The sequence below is a fragment of the Drosophila arizonae genome, chromosome X (genome assembly GCF_054131065.1).
Source record: "Drosophila arizonae isolate 15081-1271.41 chromosome X, UAZ_ARI_1.0, whole genome shotgun sequence".
Classification (NCBI taxonomy): domain Eukaryota; kingdom Metazoa; phylum Arthropoda; class Insecta; order Diptera; family Drosophilidae; genus Drosophila; species Drosophila arizonae.
In genome coordinates, this window is record NC_142927.1 from 16,284,041 (window position 1) to 16,303,980 (window position 19,940).

The following is a 19,940-nucleotide window of genomic DNA, read 5'->3' on the forward strand; positions in this document are numbered from 1 at the left end:
AATGTATATTGCCACGCCCCTTGGGGAATTATTTAAAGGCTAACTAGCTAGGCGAAAGGTACATAACCCAAACTTAACAAACTCTTCACTTTGTGAACTAGCTTGAGAGAGAGAGGGAAGGAGAGGCAGAGAAAGAGAGCGACAAGCATTGGCAGACTGAATCCTGTTCAGCTATTTCTTTCAATTTTCGAATTTTTAATTTATTTTATTTTCTATAAAAATTTATGAATAATTTTATTTGCCTCATATATTATTCCACAGAGATCTTTTTGATCTTTCATATAATAAATATAAATCAACATCTCCCAGGATCATAAATTGGATCGAAATGGGAGAGGGAGCCCGCGTCGCTTCGCCTTGCGTGCGACACATTTGCGTGTGAAATGTTGTAAACCGTTTGACCTTTTGTCGCTAATAGATCACCAGAGCGGCTGCTCCCTGCTTGATTAAGACAAATGCCTAACAACGGGCATAGCCGCCTCAACATTTTGTTAGCTGAAGTGGTTTATAAATTATCTCCATATTCTCCATATAGACTTTTGTAGTTCGTTCGTTTCTAATAATCTAAACAACAAACAGAGAAAAAAAATATATATTTAAAAAAAAAAATACAGCAAGAAATACAAACAACATTCACGTGTGTGTGTGTGTGCGTGTATACAGAGAGATGCTTTGGCCGGATGGTTGAACGGCACGGCACGCCACGGCACGGAGCGGAGGCGCCGTAAACAGCAACGTGTGAAATGAGCCGAACAACTGCTTCGACGCTTGAGACTTGCGGCCCGCTGCTCAATTGGAAACGTGCGCTAGACGCGTGCAGTGCTCATCGTGCGCCATTTTAACGATACAGATCTTTAGCCGAGGAGCAGCAGCAGCAGCAGCATCATCATGCATCCTGCATCGCCGCATCAGCATCGATCGCGTCTCAATCCGCCCGGAACAGTCGCCGGCCAGACCTCGCTTGCCCCACAGCAGCAGCAGCAGCAGCAGCAACAACAACAGCAGCAGCACACGGTTCAGATCAGCTCCAGCACACATCCCTATCAGGGACTGAAAACCTGTAAGAAACAAGCCTGCAAACTACTAAAACTTTCACCTGAAAGGCAAATCTGATAAGATGAAGCAAATTTTCCCACTCTAAATTCTCTTCACAAAACTTCACAACTTTTATCGTTTTCCAGTTACAAATTGTTTTTCAACATTTGGCCGCATTTCGCATTGCATATTTGGTTCATAAACTGAACACGGCTGATTGACGTTGTGTGTGTTTGTGTGTGTGTAGAACTATAAAAGATACAAATAGTTTTCGTTTCACGATCTCATAAATTCATATTTATGCGCTCGAAAAAAACATAATTCAGTCAATTTGGCCCCTGGCCGTAGGTGAAAATGATTCATTCCATGTCGATGATATTGTATACACATATATTGAATGGTACATATCTATCGATCAGCCGAGATCGAGCGACGACCACCTATGAAGTATGCAATATAAACTGTGCGCCGACAAGTAAAAATAAATAACGGCCAAGATTGACGAGACGCGACGCAACGTGACGTGACGTGATGTGACGTGAGGCAACGATTTGATTCGTATACGGATATGGGATATAAATCGTATTGTCGAAACATATAAGATAAACAAAAAGAACAAGTAAGAAAGCTCTAGTCGAGACTACTCGACTACGAGATCCCCTGAACCCTTCGAGTAATAGCTATTTCAATAATTTTCGCGTCTTTCAGCTTACATAAGAAACACGCACACACACACACACACACACACACACACACGCACGCACGCACACACAGGCATACATACACACACATACATACACACACATACACACACACACACACACATACACAAACAATTACATACATATACACACACAAGCATAAACACGCATGGGCGGCAGTGAGCGCTTACTATGACAACTTAATTGCTTAATAACTTTTTTTGTGGACGTACGATCTTCATGAAACTTTCAGATTATGATTATAACATAAATATGCATGTAATTGCCAAAGCACAAGTCTCTAGTATTTGAAATACGCTTTTTACAAAAGTGAGGGTGAGGGGGTGAATTTTGAGGTGGGGGGTACATTTTAACAAAAACCGAAATTGTATAAATTGCATATAAGCATACATTAAAAATTTGGAGACTCTAGCAATAAAGGTGTAGAAGATATAATTTTATAGCCGGTTTTCGATAAGGTTTTTTATCGATAAAAAAAGATCGGGATGAGTTATCGATTTTTAATGATAAACTTGATATGCGCGCTGTAATTACGGACATTTAAAAAAAAATTTGAAGTCTCTAGCTCTTATATCTTCTGAAATCGACGCGTTCATACATACGGACAGACGGACAGACGGACGGACGGACAGACGGACAGACGGACAGACGGACAGACAGACGGACAGGGCCAAATCAACTCAGCTCGTCGCGCTGATCAAGAATATATATACTTTGTGGGGTCTGCCACGCCTCCTTCTGCCTGTTACATACATTTCAACAAAACCATTATACCCTGATTTCCCATTGAAAATGGGTTCAGGGTATAAAAAGAAAAGCTGCTCCAACTGAAAATAACCGTGCTACCCATCTATAGAGTGAATTTTTCTTTTTCCTTTTCTTTTCATTTTGGCCAACATGTACTCGTACTACATAAACATTCCATAAATGTTCCAATTGGCCAGGCGATTGTTTAGCTTTGCTTTGGTCTGCTCTGCCCTGGATTGGTATTAGTTCAACCTGCCCGCACTCGTTGAAATCTCTATACTAAAACATAAACAATCCATGCAATTACCATTCTATATATATATATATATGTATATATGTATATGTATATATGTAGCTATGTCTGCTTAGGCTGTTCATCTATGAAAATATGGCTAATTTAGCCATAAACAAATACCTACTTATGTAGTTAGACAATAGCGAGCTGATAGATCGCAGCCGTATGCAAGATCTTTGAGATCAAAAACAATTGCTTTCGTTCCATTTTACTTCCAGGTCATAAAACTTCACTTTTATGGCAGATATAAGGATAGATTGTACTCTCCATTTAAAATCCAATTAAGCTTAATGTAGTACAGGTTCTCATATTTAATGTAGTCCGATTTGTATTTATATTTTAAAGATTCCATTTTACTTGAAGACATAAAACTTTACTTTTATGGCTTATACATATATAGATAGATTATATACTCTTATATGAAGTGCAAGTAACTTTATTATTTCTATGGTTCTATATCTTAAAAACTTAACGAAACCACGAATTATTATAGGCCGGTAAATTGATGCAATTAATGATTTAATATTATTATTTATTTAAGATATTTAAGATATTTATATATATATATATATTATTATTATTTTTTTTTTTTTTATTTAATTCTTATTTTTTATTTTTTTTTTTTTGTTAATTTCTATCCATTTATTTATGTTATTTATACAAAATATTGTATTTTTTTTTTTCATATTTAATATATTTTATATTTTATAATTTATACTATTTACTATTTATTCATATAATTTATATTATTACAATCTATAATATTTATTACTTCTTTTATTTATTAACATTTATTTATTACGATTTATTTTAAATTTCTGATAGTGCAATATAATTGCAGCTGCACTACCAATTATCTCTTGCTCCTAAAATTCCAATTAATTCCGAAAGAAATACTAAAGTTTTCAAGGCTCATTTCAGAATTTATACAAAAAAAAAAAAAAAAAAAAAAAAAAAAAAAAAAGTATCAAAATTGTATATTGAAATGAACAAACTTCATAATGGATATAAGAATAGAGATATCTAAGAAATTTCTTTTTGAATCAATATATACTTCCACATATTCATATCTTCAATATACTTATACCTGCCGATGCAAGTATTGTACATACATACATAAAAAATTTAATGCTTAAGCCACACAGCGAACAGACTTAGAGTTAATCGAGTCATATCGAAATCATAGTCATTCCTAACAACACAATTACATTGGTGGTTGTGCATATAATGATGGTATAGCCATTACCTCCAGAGTCTGTTTGGCCAGTAGAATAAATATTTAGCCATGTTTTTTTATTAAATGTACGCCAAGTGTTTTGACTGATTTCGTGTGATCTCTGTTTGTGGCCAGTGTCTGTGCCCATTTCCAATGAAAATCTGTCCGGCTGTCCGCGTTCAGTGGAACAACAAACGGAAATCCGAGGCGGCATAGAGAAAACATTTGCGTTTTTAGCAACACGAGCAACGCGAGCAACAAGTGCCACAATGCACATGTGGCAGACGGCAGCACAAGCCACACGGCGCACCACCCCACACACCCCACACACCCCACACGCCCACCAGCCACACAGCATGCGAGCACGTCATGAAATGTGTCTTCAATTGATTTTCAATTGCTTGTGAAATGCTGCGATTAATGTTACGCATTCCGCAGCTCCTTTTGATTTGGTTTTTGCTTTCTTCTCTTCTCTGGCAGCTGAAAATGAGGAGATGGGCTGCGTGGAGCTGCTGGCCACGGCAATATCGGTGCTGATCATGGTGTTGACGTTTCCCTTCTCGGTCTTCATTTGCTTCAAGGTGGTGTCCGAGTACGAGCGTGCGGTCATCTTTCGCATGGGCCGACTGCGCAGCGGCGGGGCGCGCGGCCCGGGCGTCTTCTTTGTGCTGCCCTGCGTGGATGACTACTATCCGGTGGATCTGCGCACCGTCTCGTTCGATGTGCCGCCGCAGGAGGTGCTCTCCAAGGACTCGGTGACGGTGACAGTCGATGCAGTGGTCTACTATCGCATCAGTGATCCACTGAAGGCCGTTATTCAGGTCTCCAACTACAGCCACTCCACACGCCTCTTGGCTGCCACAACGCTGCGCAACGTGCTGGGCACTCGCAACCTCTCGGAGCTGCTCACTGAGCGCGAGACCATTTCGCATACGATGCAAATGTCCCTGGACGAGGCCACCGACCCGTGGGGCGTCAAGGTGGAGCGAGTGGAAATGTGAGTCGCATGGAATGGAATTTAGATCTCTGAATGCATTCTCTCTATTTATTGCAGCAAGGATGTCTCGCTGCCAACGGCACTGCAACGCGCCATGGCCGCCGAGGCGGAGGCTGCGCGTGAGGCACGCGCCAAGGTGATTGCCGCCGAGGGTGAGATGAAATCGTCGCGTGCACTCAAAGAGGCCTCCGAGATCATATCGTCGAGTCCATCGGCTCTACAGCTGCGCTACTTGCAGACGCTGAGCAGCATCTCGGCAGAGAAGAACTCGACCATCATTTTCCCCCTGCCCATAGAGCTGCTCACACCATTTCTGAACTCGTCCGCCCAGCATGCGGCCAACCTGCATGCGACGCCATCGCCCCTGCACAGGCACCAGCACCAGCACCATCAGTGACGCTCGATGTCGGTGCTGCAGCCGTACCTGGAGGCGCTGGGTCGCTGCGAGCTGCGCCGGCAAATTGCGGGCAACGATAACGTGGAGGACGATGACGATATCGTTGGCTACTTGCTGTGAGAGAAGCAAGAGAGGGAGAGAAAGAGAGAGAGAGAGCAAATCGGTGCTTCATAGTGAACTCAATTGTGCCTAAACACATCCACTTGCTGTTCTTCAATTTACTTACTTTAAGTAAAAATCATTTAAAGTAATATTTAAGTTATGTTTAAAGTTTTTTTTTTCTATTAAATGTAAAGTCTTGTACGTAATTTAAATTCGTAATTTATAGCTACCTATAATTTGTAACTGTTCAACTAGACCTAAGCAAGGGCCCGAAGTGCTTGACTGAAGCACGTCTTAAATACTCTGCCCAACAGCTGCTTAAAGCATTCGCACTGCCTTTCGTTCAGCATGCCTGTTCAAGTATTTCTAATTTCTAAGCACATAAAATAATATAATTGATTCAGCATATGCATTAATACCAAGGCATAAGGCATTCATTTTGATTAGTAAAGCCGATACAAGTTCCTAATTCTTGACTTGAAGCATAACTTTGTTAAAATTCAAGAGAGAACTACTAACAATTTATTTGTAATAATGTTTATTATAATTATGTACTTTACGGCACATTATTATATTATTATTATTTTTTTTATTTATATTAATTAATTACTATTTTTCATTTTTTATAATATAACTATTTTGCTAGAACATAATTTTATTTAGTTGAGCGGTAAAAATTTCTCTAAACTTAAAAAATTATTATATTTTTATTTATAGATATTTAAAATTTTTGTTTAATTGCGTTTATTAAAATTCATTTTAAACAGAAATATTCGCATTCTTTGGGCTTCTAGGGCGCTCTGAATTGAGTTTAGTTTCTGATTCCTCTTCCACAGCTCTTCCTAGCTCTGGAGTGTAAACTTCAATTTGTATTTTATTCATTACTTCAGTTAATTTTTATATTCTTCTTTTTTTAATAAAAATTTATTTATATTAATACATATATGTATATATATATATATATATATATATATATATATATATTATTTTTTTTTTTCTTTTCTTTTTTTTCATAATAATATTTATTGATATTTATAATAAGTTTATTTTATTTATGATCAAATTCAGCAGTTCTTCAGCTAACATTACGGTTCGAATTTCGTAAGAGCTTTTATTTTTTTACCTTTTTTTCTCCCCATTTTTTGACAATTTTCTTTTGAAATTGTCCAACACTTGTTTTGAATCTAGTTCCCTTAGCGTCCTTCAAATGATTTACTCGAAAGTATGCAATATTTTTTGTTGTACTCAGTTGTTGTTGCCACTCAACCCAATGCTAAATTCGAATCTAGTTAGCCCTGAAAAGTTTTTCGTTGAATTCGAGCTGCTCTGAGAGCTCATAAAGGAAAATCGTCAGTCTCTGTTACCTAGTCAAACGAACAGGACGAATAAAAATTTCAATTTCCAAATATACAAACAAAAATTTGAAAAAAACCAAATAATACAATTTCAAAAGTGAATTTTCATTTTTATATATATTTATATATACATTATAAATTGTTCGCAAACTCGTAAGATTGTGAAAAAACTGACAACCTAAAATTGACAACCTAAAATTGAGAAAAAAAAAGTTCACAAAAGAAAAAATATTTTTTTTTTTTGTATGCAAGCAAATTGAATTCAATCATGAAGAAGTCTTATTATTCCCAATCGGTAAGTGACGAAGCTCTTTTGTGTTCCTTCACATAATCACATGCCTTGTAGAAGAAATCGAAGAACACTTGCAAGGAGCGGCTTGATTGCCAAAAAATGGCTGGACTTGGCCTGGAGTCAACCGACGAGAGTACTTTGAGTGGACATATCGATTCCATCTCGAAATCGCTCTCACAGTCGTTCTCCATGTCGCTGTCGGAGACTCCATCGTGCTACAAGCAGTACAGGAAGCGCCCCGACTGCGAGAAGTCCACACAGACTTTGGTGTTCGCTTGCCCTCGCTGCAGCAGGGAATTCGGTTCGATTCAAACTTCTGAAAGTCAGAGCGATAGCTCGTCCAGCCAGCAGCAGACTGAAGATCAACTGGAGCAGTCCTCAGGACGTACTGAAATGACGGGCCTTACCATGGATATGCCGTCACCACCGAAACCGCTGTCGGCCAAGTCATCCAAGCAGCTGTCAATCAAAGAGCCGAAGTCAACAAATACTGAACATGCAAGTGACTATAAGCCACGCTGTGATGGTAAGCCGCCACGCTATCCGCAGCCAATCAACAAAGAGATTCCAATGGACTATCACAAGCAATCGACCAGCCGTAAGTCCAAGTCGAAGATGGCCAAGGTGCTGCAGTCACCAGTCAGCGAAGGCTCATTGCAGAAGCTGGGCGGCAAGCACATGTACGATTTTCCGGATAACGGCTACGTTTCTCCAGCGGCCACTGAGCCTTGCGGTCCGCTTGATCTGCGCAAGCAGAAGCCGCCGCAGAGCTTCCGCACTGTGGCCACTGAGACATCACTTCAGTCCATTGCCGACAAATTGCCAAAGGAGTCGGAGCACAAAGAGTTTGCTGTTCCACTACCAAAACATCAGACTTCTCAGCACGTTCGCAAACAGACCCAATATACACCAGATGACGTGGATCTGCATGCAGCACAAGCCAGCAGGGTGACTAAGAAGGGTCGCAATCCGTCACGCAACATGGAGCAAGAGACAAAATCAAGTGCCGCCAGCATGAAGGAGTCAACTGAGATCAAGCCACCGACCAAGGTGCATACTTGCAAGACATCGAAAGCGGCCCAGACACAGTCGAAGTCACGCCACGGACGTCATGGCAACAAGAATAGCCAATTGGCAATTGCCAGGCGTGCCAAGGAGGCAACCGCCGAGAGTAACGAGCTGCGCAATAAGATAGTCGATGATCTCATTTACTATAAGAGCCTCCACGAAGGCAATTCCACATCGAGTGGCTCATCCTCGATGTTGCGTTCGATTAACGATGATATGACCAAATTGTTCGATCTATATGCTACTACCACACCCAGTGAGACAACAGAGTCGCCGACTTCGGGCAGCAAGACCGAGTCACCAAAACCAAGCTGCGTAAAGGAGCGCCATCATTTGCCATCACTGGGCTTGCCCAGTCCAGCTCAGCCCAAGCAGGAGGAGCGCAAGTTGTCAAAGGCTGAGGAAAAGGTACGTGATGCTCTACGTCAGGGACCAAAGATCATGAACATGTTGAACCTTACTCCACAAGACCTGATCGATACCCATGTCACGGCCCCAATGATTCGTCGCGTTCAGCGCATTTATCGCGCCAATTTGGCTGAGCAAATGATGCTTGTCCAGGAGCTGGACAGCATTCCAAAGTTGGTGCGCGAAATGTTGCAGAAACTGCAACAGAAGTAAATTTAACTGTTCTTCTTATTATTGGTTAATCAACAACAACAACAACAACAACAACAAAAATTTCTAGTTATGTGTTAAACAATCGAAATTGAAGGAAATTCGGATATGGCTCACAGAAGAATCCTCAATAAACAAGCAAATATGCTGAACGTATTGATTGATATATCTTTATATAGATCTATATATACATATCTATATAAATATATTGTAAACATGCATACACAAAAAAAAATTTATTAATAAATATTTTATCAATGCAATGAAATACATATGTACTTGCTTATTTAAAATGTATGTATATGTGTGTGTGTGTGTGTGTGTATCTCTGTATTGGTTGTATAAAATGGCTTTTACAAAATGTATACAAAATAATTGTGACTTAATATAAATATACATATATACATTGGAAATGTGCGTAAAAGTAGCTCGATGTCGACTCAATTTCAATATAAATCAATTTCAGTTTGAAGCTCGAAAGAATATTAGATATAATAAGCATATATATATGGGTATATACCTATGCATGTGACATATATGGTCATATCGTGATAAACAAATACGTGAATAATTAGAATTTTCTTTTTACTTTTTGTTTTTTGAGGGCTATGCGACACATTCTCTCACTTTCTCTCCCTTTCTCTCCATCTCTAGCTCTATCTCTGTCTGTTTCAAGTGTTATACACCATTTTGCACAAAATGTAACGTACTGAATGCGAATTCGATTCAGTATGGATTATTGCATTCATATACTATGATCAAACATATCGAGTACCGTTATCAATGCCTGATTCATTCACATTCTCACAGATATTTTCCATGTTGTCGGAAAATAAATGGAATTATGTGTTGGGCTTAGCAAGCATCCAAAGCAAAGCATATATGGGTTCAATAAAGACTTGGCTTAACACATATAAGTACATATATGTATATAGACATATACATATATACAGATATATACGTGTGTATGTGTGTGTGTGTGTGTGAAAAAAAATCCAATTTGCATTCGAGCAAAATAATGGCCACTGCTGCGGAAATTAAAGCATAACTTAAACTAAGCAATCCCTAGTGCTAACTGTCAAAGAGCACTTAAAATATCTTCGCTAGACTCGGCGTACGTCGAAAGGGATTCCACGAACTGGACGAAACGCTGCCCACAAAGCGCGTCTTGGCCGAGTTCTTGAGCCGCAGCTTGGGCTTTGTGGTGGTGCTGGTGGGGCTAGATGAGCCGGACGAAACGCCCGATGAGCTGGCAGCCGATAACGTTGATATGGAGCCCTTTGACGAGAGTGGCTGCAATCGAATCTTGATTAATATATGCAATTTCTATCGAATTTCCATTCCCTTACCTTTAGATAATTGCGATCCATGGGCGTAATGACCTTAAGTTCCAGTGTAGCGCCACAGGATTGTATGAGCCGTACGACCTGCTGATGCGAATACCATTTGACATCCATGCCCGCAATTTCCACAATAAAGTCGCCCTCCTTGATGCCGCCCAACTGCAATGGAGAATATGATCAAAGTAAGTACTAACTTCAGGCAGCTTATCTCAATCGAAGCCTAATACTAACATCGGCCAATGAATTGATCTCGACGTGTGCTATTATGACGGGCGCATCGCCACGCACATGAAATCCGAAATTCTCTAGCTCCTCCTTGTACAGGCTGCAGCCGGCCTCGTGACTCTCGTCGCCCCTGGGACAGTGGCAATGATAGCTGCTCGCATCATGATATATGGCCGAGCCCTTCTGCAGGCGAACACAGCGCGGCGCTGTCCAGTGGCGACGTGCGGAGAATATTGCAATGGGGCCGAGTCGCTTGAACGGATCTTCCACTTTGTACGATGTAAAGTCCGGACCCGTCAACGTCAGCGTGAACTTTGAGGAGGCTGCGGGCAAGCAAATATACGTATATTATAATATACTTAGGTATATCTAACAAATCTAGTCTTTAGTGCTCACCTTCCACAACTCGCTCAGTTAGATCGTAGCACTCATCTATGTTCTTGACCGGAGCCTGAAGGCAGAATCGTTCATACTCGTCCTGGGTCTTGTAGTACGCCTCCTTGATGACCTGCGTCAGTGATGTTTTGTTCTGCAAATGATGATGCAGTGGGGCGTCAATCAATTGCCACTGGATGATTGATTGAATGCTTACTGAATGACTCACTCACCTTCAGGTAGCGGCACATGCGCTGCAAGCGCTGCGCCTCCTCGTGACTAGCCAGAGCTTCTTTCAAGTGGGTGCGCTTGATGGCAGCTACGCTGACGGTCTCCTCCTCGCATACGCTGTTCGCCTCAGTGGCACGCAGTGCCTCCCGCGCATTGCCAATGAACGATTCGTTCGACGATGCCGCCTGACTCTTTTTGGTGCCCAACGAGACGTTGTCGGCGTCGCCCACAGTGGTATCAATGCTCCGCGCCTCGTAATGATGTGCCAGAGCTGAATGGATGTGGTTGCAATGTTATTGTTAGTTCACCATCCATTTGATGTTGGCCAAATGCCAATATCAATAGCAAGGCCAATCATCGTTCCGACTCACCTTTGTACAATTCGGCCTTGAGCGGCACCAGACCCGCCCAGCACTCGGGCAAATAGGTGTGGGTGTCATTCACTTGGATATTCTTATGCATTTCATTGTACTCCAGCGACAGCTGTGCCGCCTCGCCGGCCAAGTCCCGAAAGAGCTGTAAATGTCGCAATGAAATGCATTAGCTAAGACTCATCAAATGACGGCGCACAGCTCAAATGCATATTCAGATAAATCTGTGGGTCAGTCAATTTTGACATATGCCACATACATATATATCATTGTTATTTCCGAATACGTCACGTACTCCAGGCATTGATAGCGTTTAGGTAATTGGGCAATGGTAAGGGGAGACAATGACTTTTATAGCTAATAGAGCTCTCTCAATCCATTTGACTTACATGACTGGACTCCGTCAGGCCCAGGGCCTCAATCTGTAGCTGCAGCTTCTCGAACAGGCATTCGCGTGCCTGGGACAACATGAGTGAGACGAGCACATCGAGCACCTGCGGCTTCAGGTCCATCGACGGTGCATTGGTGAACGTATCGTAGATGTGCCGAAAGACTCCAGCCGCACGCAAAAAACTATCAACGGCTGCGTCCAGGCCGCGTTCGGTGCGCCTGTCGTGACGTGCACCGATCTGTGTGTAAATGGCGCCCAGATTGAACAGCGTGCAGGCCTTCTCGAAGGCAATGGTGCGCTGGCAGGAGGGCACACCAGTGAGCGAGTCGTACCACTCGAAGTAAACGCCCAGATTGCGATCGGGCGGAAAGAAGCGACGTTCCACATAATACAATAGATTGTAGTAACGGAAGAGCAGCGCAACACCCAGGCCATCACGTGAGGGTGTCTTTGATGCCTATACACATACATACATATATATATATATATATAGAATAATTATAGTCAGATCGATATGCAACAGTATCACCTGTCCAGCTTACCTGTCTGGTGTCTGTCATATCTGCTATGGCATCCATATATATTGACGGCTCTTCGCTGTAGTGCTCCAATATAAAGTCCGAAAATGGCTCCATAAAATTGATCTCCTTTGTCTCCTTGAGACCCAACGGTATCATGGGCATAATACCTTCATGACTGTAAATGAAATTCGAACAAAATGTATTTAAAGTTACATTGATCTTAACTTTAGTAAGAGAATTTAGCTAGACTAGAATTTAGCGAATTTAGCTAATCAAGCGAGAAATAAGTTAGCTAGCTATTACCTCATAGGCAGCTATACATATACATTTTTTATACCCTGAACCCATTTTCAATGGGAAATCAGGGTATAATGGTTTTGTTGAAATGTATGTAACAGGGAGAAGGAGGCGTGGCAGACCCCACAAAGTATATATATTCTTGATCAGGGCGACGAGCTGAGTTGATTTGGCCCTGTCCGTCTGTCTGTCCGTCTGTCCGTCTGTCCGTCTGTCCGTCCGTCCGTCTGTCCGTCTGTCCGTATGTATGAACGCGTCGATTTCAGAAGATATAAGAGCTAGAGACTTCAAATTTTTTTTAAAATGTCCGTAATTACAGCGCGCATATCAAGTTTATCATTAAAATTCGATAACTCATCCCGATCTTTTTTTATCGATAAAAAACCTTATCGAAAACCAGTTATAAAATTATATCTTCTACACCTTTATTGCTAGAGTCTCCAAATTTTTAATGTATGCTTACATCCAATTTATACAATTTCGGTTTTTGTTAAAATTTACCCCCCACCCTTAAATTCACCCCCTCATCCTCACTTTTGTAAAAAGCGTATTTCAAATACTAGAGACATGTGCTTTGGCAATTACATGCATATTCATGTTATAATCATAATCTAAAAGTTTCATGAAGATCGTACGTCCACAAAAAAAGTTATTAAGCAATTAAGTTCTCATAGTAAGCGCACACTACAGCCCATGCGTGTTTATGCGTGGGTGCTTGTGTGTGTATGTGTTTGTGTATGTGTGTGTGTATGTGTGTGTGTATGCGTTTGTGTGTGTATGCGTGTGTGTGTGTGTGTATGTGTGTCTGTATGCGTGTGTGTGTATGTGTGCCTGTGTGTGCGTACGTGCCTGTGTGTGTGTGTGTGTGTGTGCGTGTTTCTTCTGTAAGCTGAAAGACGCGAAAAATTATTGAAATATCTATTGCTCCAAGGGTTCAGGGGATCTCGTAGTCGAGCAGTCTCGACTAGAGCTTTCTTACTTGTTTATATATGTATGTGAATATATATCTATTTAACGAGCTGATCAACTTCAATTAGCGTGTGCGACGAACCCTGGAAACCCAAATCTCTATGGAGTTTATATTGGACAAGTGAAGTTGCTTCATTTGCGTCTGTCTGGCTGTCCATTGTGGAAATACATTTTACTATTGTTGGTTTGTTTGTATCATATTTGTATTTTTGTCAGTTGTGCATTTAATGACGCTTTTTCACTTTCTTTGTTGTTTTGTTTGTTTGATTGTTGTTGTTTCTATATTTTTTGAGCTTTTTTTTTTTTTTTTTTGTAGCGCTGTGATTTCGTTCCAGTAGACGGCGCAAAAAGGCGCTTGACCAGAAACTAATGCGCAAAAATTACAGCTGCCCAGCTGGGTAGCGCCCCATAGTTTGTTGCATACCCCAATCCCAGCCAACAGAGGGCAGTAGCTACAGCTTAAACTTCACATTAAAAAAAAAAAGCAAGAAGAAATAGCAACAACAACAACAACAAAAACAGCAAAGCAACAAATTTCAACATTTGCATGCAAAGCAACAAAAACAACAACAACAACACCAACTGCTACTACTACTACTACTACAATCAAATGGCCAAAACGACAAATAATGGCAACAAGTTATTTGGGAAATGGGCGCAGGTGGCTTTAGCCAGTGCAGCCAGTGCGCGCCCAGTGGAGCAGTTAATCATTATAACACCACTCACCTCTCGCTTTGATAGATCTCCACAGATGAGTTCAGCTCGGCCAGCTGCTCCTTGAGCAACTGCAAATTTGAATTGACAAAGCTCAGCTCCAGAGCGACGGTGTCTCGCAGCTTCCGGTTGGTCGTGGCCTGCAAGAAACAGAGAGAGAGAGAGGGGGAAAGAGAGAGAGAGAGAGAGAGAGAAACAGCTATTAATCAATCTAATCCAAAGTAAGCTAATCATATGCCTATTGAGGAACCATCTCCACCAGCTCAAGTCTGGAATGCAACAAAGCAAACTTTATTGCGATTTTATTACAAATTTTCTGCATTATTTTATTTGCAATATTTGAAAAAAAAAAAATAAATAAATATATAAAATAAATAAATAAGATTGGTTTAAATTATCATTAAAGTAAAACACTTCAATAAAATAAAAAATTTAGGAAACAAAAATTGTTTATATTAGAATAAATTCAATAAGCCAAAGGCATGGCATTTTTCCACTTATGAAATGCAATCGAAGCGACTCAGATTAATGGTAACAAAACTGAATAAAACATATGGATGCCATAGCTCCACAGCCAGTTTAAGCTGTAAATTTATATGAATTATTATAGGAATTCATTGTAGGAATGCTATTGAAGGGAGTGCTTGACTAGCAACTACCAGAAACTTGATGCGTTTTCAAAATTCAATTAGTATGTGTTTGACAGCCGGTAATGGGTATTCAACGAGCAAAAAGCTTTTGTCAGTTTGGAACAGGTGCCCAAAAGGCAAAGAGCTCGTCGGTTTTTGTGCACCTGCGCGAATCTTTATACACAATTTGTTAGCTGTCGCAGCTAAAACATTGAAAACATATGTAGAAATATATTCATTGAAATGTTTATTATAAACTAAATGATAAGAAACAAGCTTGATTTGTGCGTGTAAATAGGAGACTCTACAAATATCTGCAGGTTCAAGCTGGGAGATCGACGGAAAGACCAATATATATATGAACACACAGAGAATTCCAGATAGAGCACGTGTGAACTCCACCCACTTCCTTGCTTACAAAACTAATATACTCTAAAATTCCCCCTTTTCATGGCTTCATTGCCTAAAATCGACTTACCTTGTATAAATTTTCGGCGCCAGCGCGCAGTCGCAGCTCCTTGTTGATTTCCTGATTCAGTTTGCAGCGTCGACTTTGTAATTTGCCGCGACAGGTAGCCGCACGTGGATCGGAGCCCTGCAACGATTAGAGTGGAATTTCAATTAGTAAGTATACGTATTTCAATGAACTATCTTAATGGTTGCGAGTAATGCCAATGCTAAATAATAGATAGTACAAATTAATGGATTTCTTTTCTAGCTAAACAACTTGGCTTCAATAAAAAAAAAAAAAACACATATTTTACATACATACATAATTACAAGCATGCATACATATATACATACATACATACATATGTGCATACATATATCATACCTTTATACCTTATACCTTCTTCAAAGGGGGCCAATGCATAATTTTCGCTTGGAACGTGCCAAGCGAATGCGGCAAACAAAGTTGATTGACTTAACAAACCAACAGAATAGAGTATAGAGAATAGAATATATAGACCCTACAGCCGCAACACAACAAAAAAAAAGTACTAGAATGATAAATGAAGCTCTTGGTTCGTGGAAAGTGTAACTGTTGCAACTGCAACTGCAGCTGCCACAGCCACTGAATGGGAATGGCACAGTGTAAACTCTCTGGCTACACTGAGGGAAAAGCAGAAGTGGAGAGATGAAAAATTAAATCTAATTCAATTTTATAAAAATAGAAAATCTATATTGCAATACTAATGAATATATGATTAATATTTGTAATATATATGATATAATATGAAATATACAAATCTAAATCACTTCTGTCGATTCATGAATTTTTCGCTCAGTGTAGCACTTGCAACTGCATAACAATAACAAAAGCTCAGCGTGTTATCTACGACTATTAGTATGCGTGTGTGTGTGTGTGTATATAAGGCCAATGCGCCGATGTTAGCATTGTAGAAGTAGAAACAACCTGAAACATGGCTATGGCTAGGCCATAATTACATTGCGTCCACGTTCACAGACACAAATACAAATGCAAATACAAACACAAACACAGCGACAAATACAATTGCACATTAACACATTCACGTATTTGTACGCCAACGCAGCGTGACACGATCGCAATAATCGTAAACGGAAGTAGGAAGTCATCGTCACGACGCTGCACATTCTGGCATACATGGATGGAACCTTCTCCATAGGGTGTGAGGTTCAGAATTAAGTGGCAGAAGAAGCAGAAGAAGAAGAAGAAGAAGCCAAGAAGACCTTAATATGCATTGTCTGTATGCCTGTCGTGTCATGCCTGATGCCAAAGCAAAGCACTCGAGTTGAGAACATTGAAGTTTCCAGCTCGTTGCTCAACTTGAGCGGGGTAAACATGTCCACATATACTACATACTATATAAATATACATATATGTATGTACATATATACATATATTTCTAAAGGCATGCCTTATACCCAAGTACTTTTCCTTAAACTCCAAATAATGTAAACAAAGGCAGCAACAATAAGCAAAAGTTAAGAATGCTATCGCATAAATATTTATATAAAAAATAAAAAATACAAAATAAATATAAATACGAATATAAGATAATAGGTGAAAACAAAATTGATTGAGATGAAAGTTGGGATATATCGTGTTTGATTGATGCAAGCATAATAATACAAAACAAAACAAGCTGAAAGAACTGAAAGCAAATTAAAGACAAAAGCAAATAAATTAAGATAACATTTTTTGGCGTGGCAAAGATTTTTGAGTCTTTGACCGAGTTATTCATGTTGAAATTCTATGAACTGCGAAATAGCACATTATGTAAATAAGTTAAGAGATTCATTTGTGTGTACGACCCCAATCTTAGAATACATATACATATATATATGAGACATCTATATATATAGTTGTTAACTTCAAAACAACTTCGTCACGCGCTCGTTCACTTTCTTAGCTCCAATTAATTTAACATTTTATTAATATTAATTAAAGAAACTATCATCATTTATTAAGCTGACAAACAACTAACATAAATATATTGCAGTAACTTAATATCAGAATGGCAAAATCATGTATGTCCATATCTGGCTGACAGAGATTTATAGAAATGTATATGGAATTTGTAAAGAGCTTAGAAGAAAAAGGAAAAGTGCGTTCAGGTGTTATTAAGGTATTTGTACATATAACCGATATCAACAGCTGTTTAAATGCACTTTTAGCCAGGCTAAAATATCTTGTTTACACGATCAAACAGAGCTGTGTAGGTTTCAGTGTCGAGCTCAGCAGATCAGAAGGTTTTATGGAAGAATATGATGGGACATCGGATTGCTATATACTTTATAATATTTACATAATTATTGATATTGATATAAGTATTGGCACTTTAGCTTTATAATTGGCATTTATATAGATGTCTAACTAATAGCAATGCTATATAGGCATATGACAGTAAATAATTAATGTAAATAATAACAAAATACTAATGCAATGACATGAATGACATAATGGTGTTTATAATAATAATGTTAATAGGTATAATTAATATAAAGATAATAATCATAATAATAATAAGAAAAATAATAATAATAAAAATAATAATAATAATATTAATAATAATAATAATAATAATAATAATAATAATAATAATAATAATAATAATAATAATAATAATAAAAATAATAATATGATAATAATAAAAATAATGACGATGATGTTGATAATAATAATAAAATGAAAGAAAAACCCGTATACCTATTTTATTTATACCTAATATATTATGCCTATTTAAATTATACCTATCACATATATTTATATTTATTTCGACTTATACCTATATACATATATTGTTTTATATATTATATTATATTTATACCTTTAATGTTTGTGAACTATCATCGTATTTGTATTGTATTATAGTTACACAAATTCTATTATATTTATAAAGATTATATATATATACCTATTCCATATTATACCAATTTCACAGTTTATTTGGCAATCATTTATAATTGTATACACCTATTTAAAATTCCCTATTTTATAGTTCCCTTCGAAGCGCATACAACCCAAAGTATTCAGAGAGTTTTAAGCCCGGCTAACAGCCTGAAAGCGTTAATAACATGCATGATTAGCTATGGCAGGCAGACAATGTCTGCCTTAGACACTTGGCCACCTATAAACTTGGCTTGGAGGCTCTGTGCGCGCCAAGGTTAAGGGTTCATGGGCCGATGCAGCTGGACGTGTGCTGCTAATGAGCCAACTAGTTGGCTAAGGACAATTGACACGGCACTGGCACTGGCACTGGCCTGGGCACCTTTTGCGGTTAGCACTGGGCACTGGCTGAGTGTTTGGTCTTTATTATTTACCGACCAAAGCTGGCAGCAGGTAAACGAGCCCAGGTGAATGCATTTTCCAATTGTATTTGTGTTGAGTTTGCTTTGTTTGCCATGCGCTGGCGTGTTCTGCATAATTAAAGGCGACATCGCTTGGCCTGCGCAACGTTGGGCGGGCGGCAGTCAGACCTCGGCCATGCCTTGAACGAACGAGCGTTGTTTATGATCGTCTTCGGTAACAAAAGTTGAGTCGGCTTCAGCTGCGGTGCAGTTTGACTGGAGTCGCGTCGAGGCGGATTTGGCAGCGACCCAGCGGCTGTCCGCACAAAACAAATGGCGCCCGCGCTGCAATGCCCAAACGAAATATACCGCTGGACAATGAACCCAGAGAGCGTCATGTCGTTTCGAACGGATCGCCATGGGCCCACAACGGATCGACGTTGAGTCGCCTGGCATTAGACATGCATCAGCATCGCCTGCACGTGCTTGAAAAGTCAATGCACCTAACCAACTAACTGGCGGCGAGGCGGCAGCCACTTGGCCACTTGCCTGCCCTGAGCACAACATTGGGGAGAGGGGCCCAGCCAAGTGTGCAAAATGATTGCATATAAATAATCTTTGCATACCTTTTACAAGCAAAGAGAGATATACGTATATATATATATATATAGCTAGGGAGAGAGCGAGAGAGATACATTGCTGTCCAGATTCAACTGATAAAGCATTTATCTGCTTGATTTTGGCTGCGGTTTCAGTTTCGCTTTCAATGAAACCCGCATTGCTTCAAAATCCGAGGCAAACCAATTGCCGTGCGACGCATTTGTAATCCGGAATTACTTAAAGCTCGCACCGCATGCAAATCACACGGACAAACCAAGCATCAGCCCCATACATAAATACAAATCAGCGTTCGCATGTTGTTGCCAAATTATGCATGAAAGCGCTCGCAGTGGCAATGGACATTTTGGACAACGTCTCTGAATAGCTCCAATATAAACGAAAGTGTGTGTGTATCTATGTGTGTGTGTGTGTGTTTTTTTTTTTTTCAGAGCCACAATGACATCCAGCTCAAATGATTTAATAGACCCATAAGCCATTGCTAGACAATCAATAATGCCAAGTATTCAAAATGTCCAAATCAATGTTGACCTTGACTAGTTTTGGCCAGAAATTGTTGCTCTTAAATATTCTATAAACGTGTCGATTGCAACAATTTTTAATATAGCATTTCTAGAGGCTTATCTGCTGCATTTTAT

General features: G+C 39.5%; 3 protein-coding genes across 12 annotated transcripts in view; 2 read left to right on the plus strand and 1 right to left on the minus strand.

The window, feature by feature from the left end:
- The first annotated feature begins 888 nt into the window (after positions 1 to 888).
- LOC108619149 (band 7 protein AGAP004871-like) lies at positions 889 to 6,439 on the plus strand. The gene is made up of 3 exons (XM_018015519.2): positions 889 to 1,060; positions 4,496 to 5,012; positions 5,070 to 6,439. Exons 1-3 carry the CDS (start codon positions 889 to 891, stop codon positions 5,407 to 5,409), a joined length of 1,029 nt encoding a protein of 342 aa, XP_017871008.1. The 3' UTR covers positions 5,410 to 6,439.
- Positions 6,440 to 6,840: 401 nt separating this feature from the next.
- On the plus strand, positions 6,841 to 9,112 carry LOC108619146 (uncharacterized). The gene is made up of 2 exons (XM_018015514.2): positions 6,841 to 7,161; positions 7,213 to 9,112. Exons 1-2 carry the CDS (start codon positions 7,135 to 7,137, stop codon positions 8,845 to 8,847), a joined length of 1,662 nt encoding a protein of 553 aa, XP_017871003.1. The 5' UTR covers positions 6,841 to 7,134; the 3' UTR covers positions 8,848 to 9,112.
- Rhp (GTP-Rho-binding protein rhophilin) overlaps positions 9,066 to 19,940 on the minus strand; it is a 42,815-nt gene continuing 31,940 nt past the window's right edge. For all 10 annotated transcript variants that reach the window (XM_089475856.1, XM_089475853.1, XM_089475850.1 and 7 more), the window contains 10 exons: positions 15,389 to 15,505; positions 14,294 to 14,421; positions 12,323 to 12,476; positions 11,779 to 12,237; positions 11,390 to 11,534; positions 11,021 to 11,289; positions 10,809 to 10,941; positions 10,419 to 10,735; positions 10,194 to 10,346; positions 9,066 to 10,137 (listed from right to left, as the gene is read on the minus strand). In XM_089475856.1, the coding sequence (XP_089331982.1) occupies positions 9,934 to 10,137; positions 10,194 to 10,346; positions 10,419 to 10,735; positions 10,809 to 10,941; positions 11,021 to 11,289; positions 11,390 to 11,534; positions 11,779 to 12,237; positions 12,323 to 12,476; positions 14,294 to 14,421; positions 15,389 to 15,505 (2,079 nt within the window). In that variant the 3' untranslated portion in view covers positions 9,066 to 9,933. The remainder of the gene's footprint in view (positions 10,138 to 10,193; positions 10,347 to 10,418; positions 10,736 to 10,808; positions 10,942 to 11,020; positions 11,290 to 11,389; positions 11,535 to 11,778; positions 12,238 to 12,322; positions 12,477 to 14,293; positions 14,422 to 15,388; positions 15,506 to 19,940) is intronic.

Coding starts and splice junctions, on each gene's coding strand:
- LOC108619146 (XM_018015514.2), top strand. CDS start 7,135: ATGAAGAAGTCTTATTATTCCCAATCG. Junction 7,162..7,212: donor AGTCTTATTATTCCCAATCG/GTAAGTGACGAA, acceptor CATGCCTTGTAG/AAGAAATCGAAGAACACTTG.
- LOC108619149 (XM_018015519.2), top strand. CDS start 889: ATGCATCCTGCATCGCCGCATCAGCATCGATCGCGTCTCAATCCGCCC. Junction 1,061..4,495: donor CTATCAGGGACTGAAAACCT/GTAAGAAACAAG, acceptor CTTCTCTGGCAG/CTGAAAATGAGGAGATGGGC. Junction 5,013..5,069: donor AAGGTGGAGCGAGTGGAAAT/GTGAGTCGCATG, acceptor TATTTATTGCAG/CAAGGATGTCTCGCTGCCAA.